The sequence below is a fragment of the Cicer arietinum genome, chromosome 3, assembly GCF_000331145.2.
Source record: "Cicer arietinum cultivar CDC Frontier isolate Library 1 chromosome 3, Cicar.CDCFrontier_v2.0, whole genome shotgun sequence".
Lineage (NCBI taxonomy): Eukaryota > Viridiplantae > Streptophyta > Magnoliopsida > Fabales > Fabaceae > Cicer > Cicer arietinum.
Window position 1 is genome coordinate 74073055 of NC_021162.2, and position 24214 is coordinate 74097268.

The window sequence follows — 24214 nt, forward strand, 5'->3', positions numbered from 1 at the left end:
ATAGAAAATTAAATACTTTTTGCATGCTTAATGATATTATGAAGAAAATTAAAAAAAAAAAACATTTAAATTAGAAGAATATAATTTTACAAAATTAAAAAAAAAAATTAGGACATTAAGTTCCATATTAACATTTTTTTTAATCAATAAACTAAAAATGATTACTTAAAATTAAAACTATGTCTTGAATGAGTAACTTTATTGGGTTGAGCTAAGAATTAAAGATCTTTTTGATAATGTCAAAGAAAATGAATTTATAATTTATAAGCTATAAATTTCATCTGATAACTGTCATTTATGAGTTTTTAGTGTTTTTTCAAAATTAGTTTATTAGTTTTTATTTCTTTCAATTTTATCTTTATTGTTTAAGTAAAATCTTTTTTATCATTATAATTTAAAATAATTTAAACAAATCATTTATCTATAAAAATTTATATTATTTAAAATTTATCTTTTAATAAATAATAATTTAAAGTAAATAATTTAAAATAAATAAAATATATATCTGATTAATAAATAATTTATTTATTATAATTTTAAATTTATAATATTAATATTTTAAAGTGTATAATTAATTAATTTAAACTAAATAAAATAGATAAATAAAAATTTTGAATTACTACGTTTAAAATATTTTAAACATTGAGTTCAAAAAAAAATTTAAACATTAGTAAATAAAAATTATTTTTAGTTAAGAATATTATTTTATGTCGTTTTATATTTTTATACTAATTAAACCATTAATTTTAACAAACACTCAATTAACTCAACAACTCAATTAATTTTATCAAATAAAGTCTAAAAGAATTGAGTGGTAAAAAAGATCAAGGTTTACACCTCTGTCGAGGAAAAAAAACTAATATACTAACATTTGTCTGTAAAAATAATAAAATTAAGCTTCTTTCATCTTAAAAAGTCTTCTATCCAAATAACTCACCAATGGGTTTAAAAAAAATAGGCAAAATATGTCCATAGTCCTTTAAGTTACATGAAGATTTTAGTCTTGTTATTTAACTTTTTTTCTATTAAGTTAATTCTTTGTGTTTGTAAAAGTTAAAATATAGAATTATATTTAGTGATAACATTATTTAAATCATTTTTAGTTATAGATTTTTAAAATAATACTATGAGTTTTGTAATTAATCATATAAAGAATAATATAATAAATTTTCATGTGATTTAATAACATGTATTGAGAGAATTTCACGTTTAACTTTAAGAAAATGCATCTCCCTTAAATTCTCTCTTGTTTTCTAAATTTGGATTGAGAGTTTATGTTTATATCATTATTACAATCAACACCCCTTAAGAATTGCACAAATTTATTGAAAAAATTATAAGAATTTTGGATTTCAGTTTTGTTTATTTAAAATTTTAATCATTGTTATAAAACATTTACAAACATAAATAACAAAATTAATACAAAAAATGATAAATAATTAATCTATTAAAAAAAATAACAAATGTATTATTTTTGTATAATTTAAAAGACCACGTATTTTGTCAAAAAAATAACTCACCAACGGTTATGCTTATGATTGATAAGAACACTAATTAGAGAATATTTGAACTCTATCAATATCAATTACCATAAAAGTAAATATTAACTCCATGCATGTTATTCTATGTTTTAACGTCATTTTTTTTTGTTAACTATTACAGCTATAGTTCTTAATTATTAATAATAATTTATTTTTCTCAATTTTCGTTTTTTTTCGAAAAATGCTAACATTTTTTTAAACAACTTTATGTCTAACAGATAGAATTCAAATGTATAGGAAATATTAATTCAAAGTAAAATAAAGGTGAAATACCTTTCTTGATATAAATGATCAAATAATAAAATAAAATAAAAACAATAAATAACATAATTACCTGAAATAAGTCAAGGACAACAAAAGATATTTTGTCTAAAATAAATTAAACTCATTATAAAATACAGATTATAAAATTATTACAATAAAATACAATAAAAATTAAAAAGAACTCTCTCAACCAAACATAAAATTAGTTTTCCATCCAATGACCGTAGACATTGAATCATTATTTTATAATGATAGTTACAATTAAGAAGGTAACTAAGCAATGAAATAATAAAATCAATAATTCTTATTCACTGTCAATATAAAATTAATTTACAGTATCAATTTCTCCTATAAAAAAGTTGCAATTAATACAATTACAAACCATTATATATTTCTAAATTTAGAAGAAAGAAAATGCTGGAATTACTAGTATCTGTTTGTTATATTTATAACATTTATCTTCCCGATACAACATTAAAACGGCAACAAACATGTAAGAGTGTGAACAAAGAGACACGTAACCGTTCATCTAAAGAGCAAAACTTTATTCAAAAGTATATAAAAATAAAACTGCTGAATGTTTTTTATTCAGAACAATAATTAAGACATAGTACTAGGTAACGTGTGCACTAAGAGTAAACAGAACCGAACAATGTCATAGCTGCGGCGGCGCATAGCACACACAGAATTTGGTCCCGTAACCAACAATAAGCAAGGTACAATTCATACCCCCTTTCTCTAACATGTCATTCATGTAATAGCACTCAATTTTCTTCTAGCTACCACTATTTAATAGCACTCAATTTTAAACTTTTTAGGCCATGACAATGATGAATCAAATTCAGAATCACAAGTGTAGCAGTGAGCAGCAGAATTATACAATGATGGAAAAGAGGCAATTGTTTCTGAGAAGCTATCAGTTTAGTAGAAAGAAGAGCTTTTCGGAGAGAATCAAAGGGTCTTTTCGGAAGTTCGAATTTTTTGTGTTTAGAATCAAATGTGGATTTTATTGCCGGAGTCATCACAACAAGTATTGCAAAACCAACTATGCCACATGTTTACGTTAGAACATACTATTAACTATTTCAACTCAATTTTTTTGGACGGAGATGTTAATTGGTTAATAATTCAAATATGTGTTTTAAACTTGTCATAGAAGTTTGTTAGAGTGTGTAACTAACAACTTGCCAGTTAGTTTGCCTTGTATAAAACATCAACATGCAAATTCCATTCAATTTTATACTATTTATAAGCAAAAGTCCTCATAATTTTTGTCTCAAATATAATTAAAAGTTACCAAATTCAACTATATTTTATGTCATTATTTTAAAAACACCCTTTATTAACTCTCCTATTTATTAAGAGGAATACATAATTTCAATATAAATTTAAAGTGATAATTATTATTAATTTTTTTTTGTAGCTATAATTAATTTCTTGCATGTGCAAAACAAAATAAAAATTGCTTATAAAAATGATCCCTAAAATAAAAATTGCAAATTAGTCTCTATAAATTTCTAAAATGATATCTATTTAAAGAAATTTAAAATAAATAATTTAATTACTCTATACAAACTAACAATTTAACAAAACAAACAAAAATAGAGATAAAGAAATTCTTAGTAAAAAACACAAGAAATAAAGATATTCAATTGAAAAACATTTAAATTGTCTAAAATTCTAATCTCTCAACAATTTTCTATTACCCTATCCAAACACATTCTAATAACAACAGCATTGACTAGAACTTTTTTTAATTTACAACTAAATTAATTAAAAAAACATATTAAAAAAATGAGTCAGTGTGCTAAAATAGTTAAAACAACCAACGGGTATGACATGACACTTGGATTAGTCAAACTGCAATGACTTGACAACATAAATGAAAATTGCAAACCGTGATATTTCCAAGAACTAAAAATTACACAATAAATTTGTAAAGACTAAAAATAATCCAATGTACATTGGCATGTGATAAAACAATTGGACTAAACACAATCCAACGTTACTACACCTAGACAATTAAATAAGAATAATGCTAATTAATTTAAGGACATAGGTTAAAGATCAAAATATAAAAAAATAAATTTTAAAATTGTATTGAAAGTTGCATATTTTTTTTTGAAAGCGAAAAGTTTGTTCTTTTTAATACTAAATTTCTATTTTAAATTCTTTAACAAATACTCTTGAAGACATTACGTTAAAATCCATTAACTTCTTCGACTTCAATGTCCTCTTCTTCGTCGCTGACTCTCTAACTTGTCTTCTTTATGCATCAATTTTCATTCATTGACCCACCTAATTTCTAATTACCTCAACAAAATATTAATGATATTAATAATACTAATTCCTAACATTGAGAGTTGAAAAAAAAAACATTCACCCATTTTTTTAGTTGATGAAAATTTACAAGTTATAACTACTAACGTTAAAGTATAACTTACTAAAAAAAAATAAGTGAGTACAATGTTAATTGTCATATTCTCATTAATGCTTGAATATGATTTTGAATATACAATTAGAAAAAAAATAATATAAATTACATAGAAAATTAAAATAACATTTATTTTGAAACATTATTTTTTGTTAGTGAGATTTATTGTAAGAGAAAGTAAATCATAAGTTTGTCAATTTTTTGTATTATAATTTAAACATATTCACATACATCAATTGAAAGGTATTATTAAAAAATATAATATAAAAAAGAGTGTCATATAAAATTAATATTTCTAAAATGTTGTAATAGACATCAAAATAAAACTTATTTTCATAATTCATTAACCTATTAATTTGATAATTTATTTACCAAAGTTTACACACTTATCACTTGAGTCATTTGAGTTTTGTAGACTTTCGCAAAAGAATAACAAAGTGGACATTTAAATTAGACTTAAAAGAAAATCAGACCTAAAAATTGTAGTGTTACAAATAATAGATAAAAATCCAATTCCAGCCTAAGTCCATTCTCACCCCTATGAGTGACCTTGATAGTTGTTAGAGTTTACAAGAGATACTTTTCCACCCTAATAGTGATATTCACATTGGCCAGCTTTGTTCATGTCGTTCTGAAGGTTGGATTTTAGCAATGTATCAGGATTATAAAGCATAAGTAGGGTCCATGATCTAGGAATATATATAGCCAGGTTCACAGTATCATACATATACTATCAACTTGTCCTTTATAATATAAAATTTTGGAAAATAAATCATACAGAAAATGGCCGGTTAAGTCATCAGTCCAATATAAGATACAGATTTTTAGACTAAATAAGAACAAATTAGAGGATCAGTTGATTGGTTTGATATTGTGATTTGTGACATTTTCTTCTATCAAACAAACTTATAATTAATTAATTAATTACATATTTATTTGCAAATAATCTTCACAGCCACATACATTCCATAGTTAATCCAATGATTGGGTTTAGCTTATACACCATCAATCATTGCACATGCATCAAATATTCCTTTAGCCACCAACTAATTAATTTGGAACCATACTTAACTCAGAATGTAATAAAAACAGAACAAGTTATATATAGACTCTAAAAATGCAACGTGATTGATTTATAGCCATGTGTTTTCATATTTTAAAATGAGGTAATTTTGTCTCTACTTTCCTTAATAAAAACTAAATGTGTTATATAATAAGGTATCTAATTCTAATCTTGATTATTAAGACCACTACCACTAGAATGTTGCAGTACTTGACAAACAAACACATGAAATGTGGCTATGAAAAGCTAACAAGTCCAAGTAAAAAGATTATAAGAGTTGGAAGAAGTTGCAGCTGGGTGAAGTCTGTGAATGGAAGATTACGCGGCCTTCGGTTATCGCGGCGGACTAAAAAACTTTCATTAAGAAGTTTCTCTATAATTCTGTTGTCAAGCAGAATTGTAAGAATCTACAATGAGGTTGTAAACAGAATTATGAAGATGGAAAATACTTATCCAACTATTGTTTTGCCTACACAATGGGGTTTTCCTGTTTTATCTCACCCTTCAGTTGTTTGCAGAAGGAGTGTTATCATCACTCCTAACAGAAAAGTCATTTTCTATAATTAGCCCTTCTTACTCTTTTCTGCTCTAGAATGCATGTTGTGGTTATTCGTAGTTATTCATTCATCATACACTCACATTATTGGATTGGCATTTTTTTTTTATCAAGGGGAAAAATTATGCAACCAAACGTTTTAGAGGGTTTCTTGATTCTTTTATGTGCAACTTTCTTCTATAACTTTATTCACAAATCATACAGTTTCATTTTAATATGATATGATACAGATATAAAAAAAACTATACTGTGAACCAATCATAAATTATCAAAGTATTGTTAAATTGAGTTCATATGTACAATGAAATTAACTTAAGAAAGAAAAAAATCATTTGAAAGAATTATAATTCAAGTTATATCTAAAACATTTTTTTTATCATATTTTATTTATTTTTTGATCGTGCTCCAAATTACTAAAAAATTTATTCCGTTGATAACAGGATGATTAAAAAAACTCATACCTCAAAATTCATATATAAAATAATTTGTAGTTGATAAATTATAAATCATAACCTCAAATTTTATATAAGTTAAGAATGATTCACTATGCATAACTTTAACTTTAAAATCATAATAGACTCAAATATCAAGTATCGCATCCATAATCATCAAGGCACAATACCATCGTCTCTATTTATTACCGTTAGAACTATCAATGCTCACATATTGGATTTCTTGACCAAAACCATCAAGGTACAATGCCATCATTCAAATTTATCACTATATATAAAGCTTTTGATTATCTTTCAAGTAAGGGTCCCGTGACTTGCATTTCAAGTATGAATAAATGTCCATATTAAAGTTGTCTTTAGGCCATCGGTATACCATTCCGATTACATAGAATACAAAAATTCATATTTCAAGTCACATTTTAAATAATTTTTTTATCTTATTATTAAATTTAGAGCCATCCCAATATAGCGCAAAAAAAAATGTCTTAATGGTTCATATTACAATCGCATAAACTTATATTTATTTTTTCATTTCTCCGTAACTAAACTTAATAGATAGCAAATTCATTGAAGATATATATATATATATATATATATATATATATATATATATATATATATATAATTACTTCTACATTTCTTTCTTCTAATTGAAGCAAACTTGAAACGACATATTGTATTATTGATGATCCAAACAAGAAGCTTATATTTGTTTTTGCAATTACACATGTCTCTCTTTCTAATTGAAACAACTAATAAAGTATATTGAAAAACAATTGATCGCTAACCTTTAGAGGAATTCTTGTTAAACAACTCTAATAAGTTGAATCGGTGCCTATTTTATTTTCCTTTTGCTTTTTTTTTACGCGTTCTTTTTATTTATTGCTTTTTCTTTACGTATTGTTTTTTATTTTGATTAATATCTTTCTACGTCTGAATTCTATTTTTTTCTTTAGTCAACTTAAATATACTTATTATTACTATTTTATTGTATATATAAGAAAAAATTATTCAATATTTTTACAATCTTAAAAAAAAACAGCTAGAAGAAAGTAATTGTCTAGCTATTTATGTAGCCTATTATTCTATCCTTTATATTTATTTATAGCGTTCTGTATACTAATAATAACAACAACAAAAATTATTTGTATACTAATATGTTTATTTTCATAAAATTTAAATGTGCCGATTCAAAATAAATATTTATAATTTTGACAAATTAATTTAGTTAACAAAAACAATTTAATGGTAGGATTTAATTCATATAAATTATTAACATAAATAGTTTTGATAACAATTAGAAAGCCTCCAGTTAGGAGATCTTGTAAGCAGGAGCAGACACATGTCTACTATATAGCTTATAGTAATAATATAATAGCTAAATTTAATATCATATATATGCTAATCAATAGAAGTACTAGAAGCTATATATATATTGGGTAATGGATAGAGATTTGATATATTAAGAAACTGATATGATGCAACACACGCAATGACAAGTCCATGGCAATCTAATCAGATATAATTTAAAACCATCTTTTTGAAAATAATAATACGTATAGTTTTTAGACAAAAATAAAAAATTTAATATTAAGTCATTCTAGTCTCGATTAAATATTTTTATACTAACATTAAATATGTGCACTAAATACTTAAAAAAATTTGTATATGTCACATTCATAACAACTTCTGAGAAAATAAAGCTTTTTTAGTAAAGGTTCAATTATATTCGTTGAATCTAAAATTTATGGTCTAAATTTAGAGAGATTCATAAGTAAAATTTTGTTACATTTTCTTTATGTGACACAATATTCTATTCCTTTTCATTCATGAAATTTGTTGTATATTCTTTATTAGTTAGTGTTTTTATTTTCTAATACACCTATTATTACTTAAATTTATTTTATGACGTGAGGGATATATATTATGTTGCACAACGTTTAATATGCTTAAACACCAAATTTAATGTAGTTTAATATGCTTATCTCAAAACCCGCTTAATTTTGAATCATTCCACTTATTTCATATAATTTTTCCGATATTTAAATAGACTGTGATTGTTAGAGGAGCATGCAATAGTGTGTTTTGTAGCATATGAGTGGAATAGGTTACTAATGATTTTTGTGCCAATGTATATTACAAACATTATAAGATTATAAAAGATAATTATGATTACTTCATCTCTTTAAGAGGATCATTTCCTTTGACGTATGAGAATGGCTGGGTTACTTGTTTTTTCTTTATTTGTTTAATTTAACAATCAAATGATACGAAATCACAATAATTACTCAACATGTAAATATCCTCTCTCCATTATATAATCAAAAAAGTTTTGGCCAAATTTATTCGACTGATTAATTTAACAAAGTAACAAATGATCTTTCAACTATGAAAATCGTCCATTTTGCCTTTGTTATGTAGCCATGAGTCAATGACATTTTATTATAATAACTTTAAATTCTATATTATTTTTACACCACTAAATGAAATTCAATATTTCGGTGTTAAGTCCTTTTTAAAAAAAATAAATTTTGATGTTCTTTGACAAAATAAATTTCGGTGTTAGTTGTTAGGTTTTTTATTTTGATTTTGTTTACTATATTTTTTTATTTAAAAAATCAAATATGGTCCTTCCTACTAGGTTTAAGCTTTCAATGTGGACGTGGTCCCAAAACAATTAATTGATAACTCCGATGCTAATGTTAAATTTAGGTTTTTAAAGTTATTTCGGCGGACTTACCAAATAATTATAGTTTTTATTAGAGTTTATATAAATTTTATATTTATTACTTTTTGAGAGATAAAGTGTTTTATTTAAATATATATATTTTTTAAGTAATTGATTGAAGTTTTGTTAGTTGTACTATTTTTTTATTTTATTTTTATAATTAAATATAAAAAAAAAGTTGTTTTGAATGGTCTAAAACTCTTATTAATTTTTTTAATAAAACTAATAACAGTTTGCTCCTTTTCATTCTATTTTAATTTTTAGATATGTTGTGGTCTAAAAACTACTTCACCATGTGAACTCTTTTAACATGTTACCATTTAATTTCAGTAGTGTCAAAAAAGTCCTAAACTCTTAAACTCCACCAAAAAAAAGTCATTTATTAAGTTCTTAATTGTAAGCCTTCCAAATCTCTAAGCCCCACTTAAAAAGTTCCCCAAATTATAAGTTTTCTATTGAGAAATATTTTTAAATCCTAGTTCACAAAATTATTATTTTTTTTGTGTTAAATGAAAGACTCTTTAAAAAGTCATGTGAGTTGAGATGTTTTTTAAAAGACCTAGAAAAATTGAATAAAATTTAATTATATTTAATATACTTTTAGAAAAAAATATTAAAATAATTGGGAAAAAACATCAATATTTTTTTACGAAAAAACTCAATTTATTATTGAAAATTTTGAAAAAAAAATTCAAAAAAAAAAAAAAACTAATGTTAAAAAAGTGAATTCATATAACCACTTAACTCACAAATTTTTTTGTAAATTATAGATTTTTTTGAGTCCTTCGATATGAAGGTTGAACCCAATAAATAGTAAAATTGCAAAATTATTACCTATACTTATAAACATTCAAACAAACAAAGTTCATAACTATTGTTTGTAGTTTTAAAATATTAAATTAAAACTACTATAAGTGATGAATTCGACTTAAAATTGAATTTATTAAAAGTATTTAGCTGATTTAATGGTGATAAAAATTAATTTTAATTAAAAATCAATTAAATATAAAATTATTTATGTTGAAATATATTCAACTAAAATTAAATTTAATAATAATAAATTTTAGTATAACAAAACACATTTGTCCTCAAAAATTGTAAAATATAACTTCAAAATAAAATAATAATAAAATTAAAATTAATTTTATTAAATGATACCATACTACAATGAAAAACAATTTTATCTCGTTAAAATTAATTTTAACTCCTCTAAAATTGATACTAAACATACAGCTAATTTTGCCATTGGTTTGAATAATACTTTATTTATTTTCTACCGAGTTTCGAACGAACATTTTTCTTTTAAATTCGGTGGGTTAAAAAATACAAGTGTTTTATAAAAATAAAATAAAAATACAATTGATTAGTAGACGTGTACATACATACCCGTATATATAAGATAACTAGCCTCTACCAACCATGAAAATACATAATAAAAAATTGAAAAAGACGTAGTTGCCACGATGAGCTCACAAAAAGTGAACACGTGGAATCCGTAATTTGAATTGAAGGCTCGAAACAGAAACAGAAACAGAAACATAAAAAAAATAAATGAGAAATGATAAATACATTGTTGTTGCGTTTGAGTTAAACTTTGCTCCTTCCAATTGAAATTCAACTACACCTTCTTTCCTTCCTCATCTCTCAACTCCAATTTTCAAAATTGAAAACCAATTCCAATTCATTTACGTGTGACCTAGTTCCCTTCAATCGAATCAACCAATTGGAAACTTTTATCATGAATTTATGAATCCCTATTTCCGTTTGTTCAGAAAAACAAAGGGTTTGAATTAGTAGAATTCATGTCTGGTTCTTCTGATGAAGAAGATATCTCAAACGGTAATCGCGACGGTTACCAAGGAGGAGGTAGTGACGGAGATGACGACGAAGACGAAGAAGAAGAAGCAGCGTTTTGGTTTTGGAAAGAAGTTGGTACTTCATCAATTCACAAAAGCTAAGAATCAATTTCGTAGAATCAGAAGCAAAAAGTCTCTTCTTTCATCATCATCATCATCATCATTATCAACAGCGTCTTCTTCTAGGAATGTAAATACGAGTAACAATAACAGAGGTAAGGTGGTGATTATTCACGGTAAAGGTGGTGATGGTGATGCTACTATACGAAATGGAAGTGTTGGCTGCAAGTTTTGTTTTTCTCGTCCCAATGTATTGGAAACCCCTAATGGGTCTCCTAGTAGTGATCCTAATGATCCAAAATTTACTCAATCTATGTTAAAGTCTTTGATAGAAAATAATGATTTCTATTCCAAAGAATGCAATCCGCATATTGAATCATTAATTGATTGATTGATTAGTAGTATTGTTGGAGAGTATTTTTGTTCACTTCCTTTCTCAACATATTGTTGATTTTGTTGGTGCATTGTTTTGTTGTGTTGTGCTTGTTTGAGGATATTCTTTGTTACATGGTGATGGAATTTTTCTGAATTGTTGACTTTGTTCTGTGCTGCCTCATTTTTAAATTCGATAGCATTATAGTTTGGAACAAATTGCGGGGCCCTTGATTGGAATTGGATGTTCAATGAAAATGGTAGAGTTTAGTGGTCAGAACAGCACGGGAACATGTAAGTGAACTCGGTGAGGTTATTTTGTTGTCATTTTCGTTTTGAGCGACATGGTTCATTAAGCTGTGAAAAGTGCACTTGCGTTGCAGTCACTGAGTGGTTACAGATTCATGATTTAGTACAGATTTTTATACATTGGAAAAATGAAAGGGTTTTATAGATAATAGAGGGCTGCTTTATCAGCTGCTGGTGTGAAAGAGGTTGATGAAAACTGGATTCCTTGACATTCAGGAACCTCTAATTGTCCTCAACCGAGAAGTGGTGTACTTTGTACATATTAAAAGTGATTTTTTATTTAACCCTGCTATATTCATATTCTCCTTTTTAGCTGTTAGAAATTTTTGATTGGTATACTCATGTACACATCTTTTTCATTCATCCTGTCAGTGGTTTTAAGTGATATAAATAGCAACTAAAATACAAGTTTTCTTACCGTAGTTCAGTTGGATTATGATTGACATAATCTGATTCTTGTATAGAAGTGTATGATGATATTTGGCAATGCCTCGCATACTTTTATTTTCATAAATTTGAAAAGGTTTAAAGAACTTTGGGAAACAAATTTTTTGAAGCCATTCTGTATTGCAAAGTTTTCTGATTAGTGGGTTCAATTCACATGGTTTTAAAAAATAAACATCGTTTTTGACATAGGGAAACCGTTTTCTTTTGACTGTGTAGCAGAAGTAGAGGTTTGTGAGGCTTTCTGCTTGTGATCTAGTTAGTGTACGAATAGTAAATTCAAGATACACATATTACCATAGTAAAGTATTCCTCTGACCTATAGAAATGCTAAAGATTCTTGAAAAGGCTTTTTGCAATTTAATTTGGAAAGCATTTGAAGGCACTTCATGCTTCCCTCTATGATGTTTGTCTTGATCATTTAAGATAGATATTTTCTATTCAAAATTATCAGTTTTTTGTGCTGTAAATAATTTCATGGGTTTGCAAACTTTGTTGCTCGCGTTTCTGAGTTCGATGGCTGTTGATGTGCAGTGTTTGGCCAAATGTCTTTTGCGGCTGTCCCTTTGTTTACATTACTAAGAGGACTTCTGTGTGTGCTGTTATTCTTTCTCTTGTAAATGAAATAAATTCTAGATGAGTGAGCAAGAAAACCAGGGGGAGCTGTGGGTGGAAAAAGAAAGAGATGAGTTTGTTTGCTGATACCTGGATCTACTTGAGAAATGTAATATTCATAGAATGGTCAGCGAAAGTTGTTTGATTTCCCTTTGTAATATTTGTTTCTGGCATACTATATTCTTCACTATTATTATTATTGAAAAAATATTCATCATTAATTCATAGGTTACTGCCCCTGCCCCCATAACAGTATTTTTTGTTCTCTTGGTGTGATTGACCCTAGCATTTATAGTTATATATACTATGATGAGTCGATCACTCAGTTCTTATATTCTCGGACAAAGCTTTGCAACTTTCACTAACAGATAAAAATAATGGTATTGGTATCCCTATCCCATTTGTAAGGAATTTATACTTTGTATCAGATTCATTTATCCCCAAAGCTTTTTACTTTTGATTAGGAATAGGGGAATCCCAAAAGAAAAAGCTTTTTATTCCAGTAGATGATTGCCAAGCTGGAATACATTGCTCTAAAATTAAGTAGATAATTAAAAGTCAGCATGTAAAATTTGCAAGATTTTTTGTCAATATAATATGCAGTTTTTATGGCGTTTTAGTAGGGATATGTGTCTCTGATGGTATTACACATATCCCTACTAAAACACTTTCTTTTGTGTGTGTGGACAACCAAAGGTTCTACTGAAACACTTGTTTTTTAACATTCATGGGGTTCGAAAATCAATAGTCATTTATCAGGTTGTGTTTATTTGACTAGAACCTTTGTAATTTAAAAGCTTGATACTCGTGAGTACCACTTTATGAGAGCAACCCGACGTGTACATTACGCTATCTTGACTAAACCAGCTTCTGATAAAGAGATACACTAAGCTGATAAGACAAAACCAAGTAATTTTATACTGAAAAAGCCACATGTTTTCTATTTATCAGAAACTAATCCATTCTTAAACATGTATAATATGTAATAATACAATTCAATGGTTGAATTGTATATATATACAAGCAACAGAGAATGTGTCCTATGAAATTATTATTTATTAATATTATTATTTGGCATGCACATGCAGTCCTAACTGCTGAGTTCTGAGATATATTTGGTTGCTTCAAGTGTCAGTCACAATTTCCTTGCAAGGTGAGTTTCTCTTTCTGCATTCTCCTTGTCCTAAATTCAGCTGATGCTTGCTTCTTCTGCTTAGGTTGGTTCATATCATCCCTTATACTCATGAGTTTTGTTTCTTTTAAAAAGTTTCTGATGTATATACTATGTACTCCTTTAGGAAAGTAAATTCTTCTTTTCTATACACAAAACCGTTCTTGAAATTAAGGTGGGAAAAATCAAATAAAACAACAACTAAGTTCTGTGCTGAAACATGAATGGTTCAATGCATACCGCATGCAACAACAGAGAACTGCAGCATATTGAACTACTCATAAGGAGTGTATTGTTAGCATTCTTCTTTTTCTTGTTATTATTATTTTAACTTAAGGAGGATATAGTAGTTTACTAGGATGTAATTGGATCGTTAATTATCATTATTTACTGAAGCATTTCAAAACTTGTCACCTTGAAATGAAAAGTGTTGGAAAAAACTCTGTTGTTTCTTTTTTTATTTATTTGTTACAGTGATGCAGAGTGATATCATTCATTTAGTCTTTAGGGCTTGTTTGTACTAGCTTATTTGAGCTTATCTACTGGCACAAACATTTGTGAGACTGGGAGAATTGGTGGAAACAACTTAAGACATGTCGATAAGCAATTTTCATAAGCTCTTCAAGATAGCTTAAGAAAATAGCCTATTGCTTATATGAAAACAGTTTAACTTTATTTTATCATTTACATGATACACGTTTATGCTATAAGCACTTAATTAAGATGTTTATCCAAAAAGAGTAGCTTGAAGATTCTCTTCTTCACTGTATGACTTTTCATATTTCTATGATTCTTCGATGTGCAGTTCAGGTGATAATGTCCTCGTCAAGACCTAGCCAATCAGTCAGCAATAATTCAGGTAGATTAAGACACAGTGCTGGGACTATTCCTCAGACCACTGCAGATGCAAAACTCCATGCAACTTTTGAGGAGTCTGGTAGTTCCTTTGACTACTCCAATTCAATGCGATTTTCTCATGGTACAAACACAGCTACTGCAGACCACCAACCAAGTTCTGACAGAGTAACAACAGCTTACCTCCATCAGATACAGAAAGAGAAGCTGATTCAGTCTTTTGGTTGTTTGCTAGCATTAGATCCGAAAACATGTAAGGTCATTGCATACAGTGAGAATGCACCTGAAATGCTGGGTATGGCAGGTGTTGATGGCCACCCTTCCCTTGGCATTGACACTGACATAAGATCTATTTTCACTGACCCAAGTGCTTCTTCATTTCGGAAGGCACTAGGATGTGTGGATGTTTCATTTCTTAATCCCATACTAGTCCATTGCAAGACCTCAAGGAAGTCCTTCTACGCAATTATCCATTGTGTGAATGGTAGTTTGATCGTTGATTTTGAGCCAATCGGGCCTCATGAAGTTACCATGACTGCAGCAGGTGCCTTGCAATCTTACAAGCTTGCAGCAAAATCGATAACTCGGCTTCAATCTTTGCCTAGTGGAAGCATGGAAGCACTATGTGATGCAATGGTTCAAGAAGTTTTTGAACTCACAGGTTATGATAGAGTGATGGCTTATAAATTTCATGAAGATGATCACGGAGAAGTGGTTGCTGAGGTCACAAAGCCAGGCCTAGAGCCATATCTTGGTTTGCACTATCCAGCCACTGATATTCCTCAGGCTACACGCTTTTCGTTCATGAGGAACAAGGTCCGAATGATAGTTGATTGTCGCGCAAGGCATGTGAAGGTGCTTCAAGAAAAAAATAATCTATTTGATTTAAATTTGTGTACATCAACCTTAAGGGCTCCTCACAGTTGCCATTTGCAATACATGGAGAACATGAATACTAGTGCTTCCTTGGTTATGGCAGTTGTAATCAATGACAGCAATGAAGATGAGGATGGCTCTGATGATGTTCATCCTCAGAAGAGAAAGAGACTATGGGGTTTAATTGTTTCCCATCACATTACTCCCAGGTTTGTTCCCTTCCCTATTAGGTATGCTTGTGAGTTTATAGCTCAAGTATTTGCCATCCACGTGAACAAAGAGATAGAGTTGGAATATCAGATTATTGAGAAGAACATTCTACGCACTCAAACACTCTTGTGTGATTTGCTGATGCGTGATGCGCCCATAGGTATTGTGTCAAAGAGTCCTAATATAATGGACCTTGTGAAATGTGATGGAGCAGCCCTCTTGTATAAGAACAAGGTATGGAGATTAGGCGTGACACCAAGTGAATCACAGATACGCGATATTGCTTTATGGATCTCTGAGTGCCATATGGATTCGACCGGTTTGAGTACAGATAGCTTGTCTGATGCAGGGTTTCCAGGGGCTGCTAAACTTGGTGATACTGTTTGTGGAGTGGCAGCTGTAAGAATAGTTTCCAAAGATATAGTTTTCTGGTTTCGGTCACACACTGCTGTTGATATCCGATGGGGTGGTGCAAAGGATGAACCTAGTGAAAGAGGTGATGGTAGGAGGATGCATCCAAGAGCATCATTTGAGACTTTCCTTGAAGTTGTGAAGACAAGGAGTTTACCATGGAAGGACTATGAAATGGATGCTATTCATTCATTACAGCTAATACTGAGAAATGCATTCAAAAATACAGACTGTATGGATATAAGCACAAATGCTATCAATACAAGACTAAGTGATTTGAATATTGAGGGGATGCAAGAACTGGAGGCAGTGACAAGTGAGATGGTTAGGTTAGTTGAAACAGCAACTGTGCCAATTTTGGCAGTTGATGTAGATGGTGTTGTCAATGGATGGAATAAAAAGATTTCTGAATTGACAGGTCTTCCAGTTGAGGAGGCTATTGGGAAGCATTTACTTGCGCTTGTTGAGGACTTTTCAATAGACAGAGTCAAGAAGATGTTGGACATGGCATTGCAGGGTAAGTATTTAGATATGAACATGTCATCCCTATAGTTATGCATGAATATTGCATTAATGAAGAATTATATACAAGAATGATAATATGTCATGCTTCCATATTTTCTCATTTTGTTACTCAAAAAGACTAGGGAAAAAATGAAATACTACAAAAGAATGTTAGGCTTAAATGCAGTTATGGTCCATCTATTTTGTTTCATTCACGATTTTGGGCCCCCTGTATTCTATTTCTAAATTCATGATTTTTGTCCCGCAATTTTTGAAAAGGTTAAATAAGTTTTTTGGCCCTATAAAATTTTAAATTTTTGTTTTTAGTCTCTGTAAACAAATTTTTTTAGTCCTTAACAAAATTATTCTGCAAGTAGTTTTAGTCCCTGCTAGAACATCAACGTATATTTTTTAATGATATTTTTGCAGACATGTTTACAACATTATAAAAACTAAAACAAAGACTCAGACTCAGACTCTTAATATTATTTTGACGCTGTAAATTGGGTACACACACTAATTCATTTAAATAAACTATTGTAAAGATTATGGGCTTGGTTGATCACCCGAATACAACTATTATAAATAAATACAAAAAAACATTGTTTACAACACTTACAACTAATTTCCATTTCATCAAAATATACATTAATCAATATCACAAAAGCAATCACATCTGATCTAAAACATTATCTAGGTGGATTCTCACTTAATTTCTATGTCATAAACTCAATTGTTACATAAGCATCTCATTTGCCAAATCATAGAAAAGCAACCCCAAATACATATGTGAGAAAAATGTCAAACATTTAAAAAAATTGAGGGACCAAATTCATGGATTTAAAAATGGGGGGACCAAAATTTGTAAGTGAGACAAAATAGGGGATTGGAACTGCATTTAAGCGAAAATATTATATCCCAGTTTTCCATATTTCTGAGTAACTGATTTGTTCTCCTACTATGTAAATAGGTGAAGAAGAGAAGAATGTCCAATTTGAGCTCAAAACATATAATTTGAAGATTGATTCTGATCCTATATGCTTGGTAGTTAATGCTTGTACAAGCAGAGATGTTCATGATAATGTGGTGGGGGTTTGTTTTATGGCTCAGGATATAACTGGTCAGAAGGCAGTCATGGACAAATTCACTCGAATTGAAGGTGATTACAAGGCAATTGTACAGAATCCAAATCCATTGATGCCACCAATATTTGGCACAGATGAATTTGGCTGGTGTTGTGAGTGGAATTCAGCTATGACAAAATTAACCGGGTGGAAACGAGACGAAGTAATGAATAAAATGCTTTTAGGGGAAGTTTTTGGCACCAAAACAGCTTCTTGTTGCCGTCTAAAGAATCATGAAGCCGCGGTTAATTTTAGCATTGTACTTCATAAAACCATGACAGGTTTGGAAAATGAGAAGGTTGCTTTCGGTTTCTTTACTCGAAATGGAATGTATGTAGAATGCATACTTTCCGTGAGTTCAAAATTGGACATAGAAGGTGTAGTTACTGGCGGTGTCTTCTGCTTCTTGCAGCTAGCTAGTCCAGAGCTGCAACAAGCATTACATATTCAGCACATCTCTGAACAAAATGCCTCAAAGAGACTAAAAGCTTTAACTTATATGAAAAGGCAAATCCGAAATCCGTTACGTGGGATTGTGTTCTCAAGGAAATTGTTAGAGGATACTGAGCTGGGAACTGATCAAAAACAAATTTTGCATACTGGTACTCGGTGCGAACGCCAGCTTAGCAAAGTTCTAGATGACTCAGATCTTGACAGTATAATTGATGGGTATGATGATATCTATGAATATTGTGCTACTAATTATTCTCCTTGCCATTTGTGTGATTGTTAATGATTTAGCAGTAAGATCTGCAATTTCAATTAAATCATATAGGTTCCTCCTATTTAAATACATGAGGGACACCTAAAGTTAACGTAATATTGAATATTCTCTAGAAATTATAAATATTTAAGCTGATGGTTATTTTGGTCAAGAAAAATTTTAAGTATACTTTTGCAATTAGTACAATCTGACTTCTTTTTGTGTGCTCTTATCAAGCGAAATAAGGATCATGATTTTAGGAATCAGATTCTTAAACTAACAAAATTTTCTATAAAAGCATAGACATGTATGTACTAGCTACCTTTCTGTTTAGCATAATTCTGATTTAGTTTATAACTTGTATATGCCATTCCCGTATGTTCAACAGCTACTTAGATTTGGAAATGGTTAAATTCACTCTGCATGAAGTTTTGGGTGCATCCCTAAGTCAAGTCATGGCAAGGAGTAAAAATGCAAAGGGTATCCAAGTAGTCTATGATGTTGCTGAGCAGATTATGGCAGAAACCTTATATGGTGATAGTCTTAGGCTTCAGCAGGTCTTAGCTGACTTTTTATTGATTTCCTTGAATTTTACCCCAACTGGAGGTCAGGTTGTTGTAGCTGCATTTTTGACCAAACATCAATTGGGGAAATTAGTCCATCTAGCTAATTTGGAGCTCAGGTAACTAGCTAATCCAGACTCAAATGGGCATTTAAAAGAAAAAAAATTACTTACAGTTTCTTGTGTGCTGTTTTTAATGTTCTCCGATCACAATTTTAGCACATAGGCTTTGTTAGGTAACGCCAAATCGCTAGCTTATAGCGTCTAAGCTTGTATGATCAAAGTAGAGGTGTTTGTCAACAATCTTCTCTTACAAGCATACAGTGTTTTCTGAGACGCTGTTTCAATAGCGTTTGAACTTATATCATATTTTCTCATGATTTTATCCTCGTTATCTTAATTGAAAAAAATATTTAAAATTAGTTAAAAATTGCTAATTTTACAAAACACTTTAAATTCAATCTGCTAGTTTATCCTGTATCCACTATAAGCTCATCATGGATCAACTAGTTTATCCAACATTAGCTAATTTTACCAAACAAAGCAATAGGTTATGTATCCAATAGTATAAATAGAATCATTTTATATTTGAATTCAACTAAAACCTTAATGCATGTGATGTTAGTTTGTAATTCAAACATATTGGTTAAGTATTTGTATTTTGTTCTAACTAACTATCTTAGTTAGTTATAAATTGTTACAATTGACACTTAGAAATGCTTTGTATAAATAAGTGAGGCCAAAAATAAGATAAGTAGTGTTTGAGATCATTCTTCCCTCTGTAGTGAACATTCTCATCTTTTACGGTACATTCTCATCTCTTCTACCAAAGTGTGTGTGCGCTCTAACACATGACCCATGTTATAATTAGTGACCAACAGAAACAACACACACAGAATATCGTAAGTTTTTTTCCATTTAAAACTATCCTGTTGCAGAATAACACATACGTGATTATAAATTCTTTGGTTTTGTTATTTTTGCAGAATAACACATGATGGTTTAGGGGTACCAGAAGCGTTGCTGAACCAGATGTTTGGAGTTGATAGACAAGAATCCGAGGAGGGTATTAGCCTGCTCATCAGCAGAAAGCTACTAAAGCTTATGAATGGAGACGTGCTTTATGTTAGGGAAGAAGGAAAATCATCTTTCATCATATCTCTTGAACTTGCCTTGGCCCAATAATGAGAGGGCTTAAACTCCAATAATTTGGTATAAAAGTAAAAAGTCAGATATTGGATTTGCAGATTGCAGGTTCGATCTCCGCTAGTATCATTAGAGAGAGGCAAATGTAAATCTTTGTAAATGTTTAGTGAATCCAAATGTCTTCTTTACCTTGCACTATCTCTTCCCTCTAAATTTATCTCATAAAAAAATAAATAATGAGGGTTTAATATTTTGGAAATAAAATTATACTCTATGGTCTAGACTTTTTGGATTTGGATCGTCTGCAAGTAAGCTAGCACACATTCACGAAGTCTCTAAATTATGAATCATTAAGTGTATCAATTTGAGAACTTTGATTATTTGCTGTAAAAAGAAACATAATAATTAAGAACATGATTAATGACATCATTTTATTTTCGACCTTGATAGTTCTGTCATTATATGCATTCTTTTTAGACTTAGATAATAGCAAAAATAACTAAGTTTACACTAATTAAAAATATTTATTACCTTTTTTTATGTAATAAAAAAATGTTTGAATTTCTTATACTACCTTTTCTTTAATTTTCTATGTAGGATGTGTTAGCAATGATAATATTAAAATATTGTAAGAGCAGTTTATTTTTGACTGAAATATTGTAACATTGAGTAGAATATGTCAATGTTATGGTTCAACAAACCTTGTGTTTTTTATCCATATATACCAAAGCGGCCCTATATTATTGAAAATAAATCTAGCTGATATGCATACACCAGAACTACATTAATTTGAGTAGGTAACTGACACTTATTAGTATTTTATACTTTAATTTGCACCATTCTAAAAGGCCAGTAATTGCTATTTTCTATGCATGTATATAATTTAAAAAATTGTATTTGGCCCATACTTAGGTTGCCAGCTTTGTTGCCCTTCCGGTATGGCTGTGTGCCATATTTTATGTGCTGATGCTATATAAAATATAGGATTAGGTAGTAAAACAATCCACATACTAACTAACAATTAGTTTAATCAATCAGTGGCTTACTGAGTAGTGATTAACAAAATAACAAGCACACAGGGATCTTTCAAATTTCAATTAGGAGCATTCTTTGGTACCATTACAAAATGGTGAGTACCTGTATCCATTAGGTAAAATTAATACAAAATTTAAAGAATTTAATGAACATACACTTATCAGCATAAAAAAGTTTTATACTGAATGCCTACACAAAGTGTTAATTGTGTAATTATTTTATTACTCAATATATATATATATATATATATGTGATGAGATTATTTTAAATGATTGGTTGAAAGTTAGTATACCTAACAAAATTCTAGAGTACCAATGGCGTCTTTCAATTATCCAAGGAAAATGAATATTGGACATGCCTCATTTGTTTTAATTATTAAACTTCCTTTAAAAGTAAGTTCCAAACACAAATTGTAAATCAACAGATAAAAATAAAAACAGAGGGTAAAAAAAAAAAAAAACTAATAACCATCACATCCTTAATCCTACTAGTTCTTGGGTGCAAGCTTAGACTTAATTTTCTGAACCTCCTTGGTACCAATTTGGAATGCTTTAGTCAAAACATTATCTGGAACAGGTGGTGTGGCTGCAAACAAAGTAAGAGGAATAGACACTGTCCCAGGCAATTGACTATTAAATGCTGCAATGACTGAAGCAGGTTCCAAACCATTGTTCTTTTGGAAATGAACTAAGCCTTTAGGGAACACAAATATATCACCTTTGTATATAGTCTTTGATATTAACACATTTGCTGTTGTTATGAACCCAACATCTAATTGACCTTCAAGTACAAACACAATCTCTGTGGCACGTGGGTGTGTGTGAGGTGGATTGAGTCCACCTGGAGCATAGTCAATGCGTGACATTGAAACACCAAGGGTGTTCAGTCCTGGGATTTTCTCAACGTTGGCTCCTGTTACTAGGGAACCAAATGTGTTGTTTGTTGCACCTTGTTTGGATAGTATGCTCGACGAGAAATCTGTTGCATTTATATTGGATGCCAATTTGCATGTGAATCCATTCACCTTAACCGCTGTTAATTAATTATTACCACCGTCACAACACTTTTCTTTAAAATTATACTTTGAAGTTTTTACAAATTCACAATCTACAGTTGATTTAAACATACACATATATATCATTGACTAATTACTTTATGACATAAATATAATTCATTTGCCAATCATGCTACAAATAGTAGTAATATGCAATGACTTATTGTGTTTGCAAAAAGTACTTAATCAATTTCAATTGAGAAAAAAAAGGACAATATTTGTTTTGTAGTGTTTTATTCTATATCTATACTAATAATTTAGACATATTCAATGTCTTTTTTTCATTTCTTTTCGTAAGTAACCATTTTTTCAGAATTAAATGGACCTTAAGTCTACTAAAAATTGTTGAATTAACATCTTTAATTTAAGTTAAAACTAGTAACACAAAACTATGAAATTCGTCTTTAATTTATGTGCTAAGTGTTAGAAATTTTGAAATTGGAGACCACTATTTTTGTTCACTATTTAAAATTTTTCATCAATAATTCAACTTTTTTTAATAGTATTCTTTATGGACAAATCAAGAAAATTTAATCATATAGGTAGAATTATTGTCCAAAATGATGAAATAAGAGTCAATAATTAATAAAAAAAACCAAATTAAAGGATTATTGGCCTAAGAGAGTTAGTTGGATTAAGATGATTGAAACATAATAATATAAGAAAAAGGATTGAACATAATGAATGAATGATTAAGGAGAAAAGTGAAAATGAAAAGAAAAAAAGAAGTGTATGCATCTTGTTATGCTCTATATTATATAACTGTTAATACAAGAATAAGAGAGATAATGTAAAAGTGGTACCGGAGGAAAGGTCTGCAACACAGAGGTCTTGAAGAGGATCTGGATCTGATGCAGTGGCGGTGGTGGTGGTGGTGGTTAACACCACAAGGAGCACCACTGTCAGCTTCATCATTTTCATTGTATATGGAAATCGGAGACTTTTGAATTATGACTTGGAATGAATTGATGTTGTGGCTTTTACTATTTATATCAACACAAGACTTGCAAGAGAGACTAAATAATAGTATAATCAACCTGAAACTATAACATATTAATTAGGGATTTATTATTTTTTCAGAATTAATTACTATTAAAAATATATATCCACCGTTTGTCAAAGTGTGTTAAAATAGTGGTAACATATTCACAGAAAAATAAATAATAAATAGTTACAGGATTTGGATCCCCTTGTGGAATGGATTCAAACACGATAACACTCGAGTCAAATTGATTAATAGATTATGCGTGTGAGAATTAAATGCATGCAACATGCTTAGTTATTATTTTCCTATTAAAAACTTGTTCAACTAATTAAAAGAAAAGTCTTTAATAAAAAAAATTAAAAGAAATGGTCACTGTTTTGAAGGTTGAGTCTTGACTTCCATTTTTATCCAAAAAAAAGTAAGAGATTTGACTTGGGCATCCTGCACTGCGTTGCATATCTTGCCTCACCCACGCATTTCATCTATCATTTATGGTATCAATCACTTGTATATTATTTTTGACAAAATTTATAATTATTTTTTTCACTCTATAGCTCATTTTATATTCAAATCATATTATTCGGAATCTTCCGGTTTTGTGAATTAATTATTAAAATATTTATGTTGTTTGTTTCCATGTTGTATTCTTACAAATTAGTAAATATTATCGTTGAGCTTATATGTCTATTAATTCTTTAATAGCATTTCATAAACAACTTGCTCTCCAATAATTTCATATGTTATTAAGAGCTTATCAGCTAGCTATATAAAATGAATAATTAAGAAGTCTAGCCTACTAATAATACTTTGGACTTAATGACCGTACCTATTGATATAAACATTTTTACACTAATAATAAATATAAATTATTGATTTGAATGGTT

At 29.2% G+C, this 24214-nt stretch overlaps 2 protein-coding genes across 5 annotated transcripts; one reads left to right on the forward strand and one right to left on the reverse strand.

The window, feature by feature from the left end:
• Positions 1–10462: 10462 nt before the first annotated feature.
• On the forward strand, positions 10463–20698 carry LOC101496082 (phytochrome A-2-like). Of its 4 annotated transcripts, XM_012714198.3 has the most exons (6): positions 10463–11109; positions 13783–13911; positions 14671–16734; positions 17692–18514; positions 18937–19230; positions 20097–20698. In XM_012714198.3, the coding sequence occupies exons 3-6, from the start codon at positions 14682–14684 to the stop codon at positions 20293–20295; spliced, it is 3369 nt and encodes a 1122-aa protein (XP_012569652.1). In that variant the 5' UTR covers positions 10463–11109; positions 13783–13911; positions 14671–14681; the 3' UTR covers positions 20296–20698. The 4 variants fall into 4 exon arrangements, with proteins under 4 accessions (XP_012569652.1, XP_073221697.1, XP_004494498.1 ...); XM_073365596.1 differs by lacking the exon at positions 13783–13911; XM_004494441.4 differs by lacking the exon at positions 10463–11109 and having other exon boundaries at positions 13777–13847.
• A 921-nt stretch (positions 20699–21619) lies between these two features.
• Positions 21620–23374, reverse strand: LOC101496626 (rhicadhesin receptor-like). The gene is made up of 2 exons (XM_004494442.4): positions 23149–23374; positions 21620–22323 (listed from the first exon to the last, which is right to left on the reverse strand). The coding sequence occupies exons 1-2, from the start codon at positions 23264–23266 to the stop codon at positions 21779–21781; spliced, it is 663 nt and encodes a 220-aa protein (XP_004494499.1). The 5' UTR covers positions 23267–23374; the 3' UTR covers positions 21620–21778.
• Between the last annotated feature and the right edge of the window lie 840 nt (positions 23375–24214).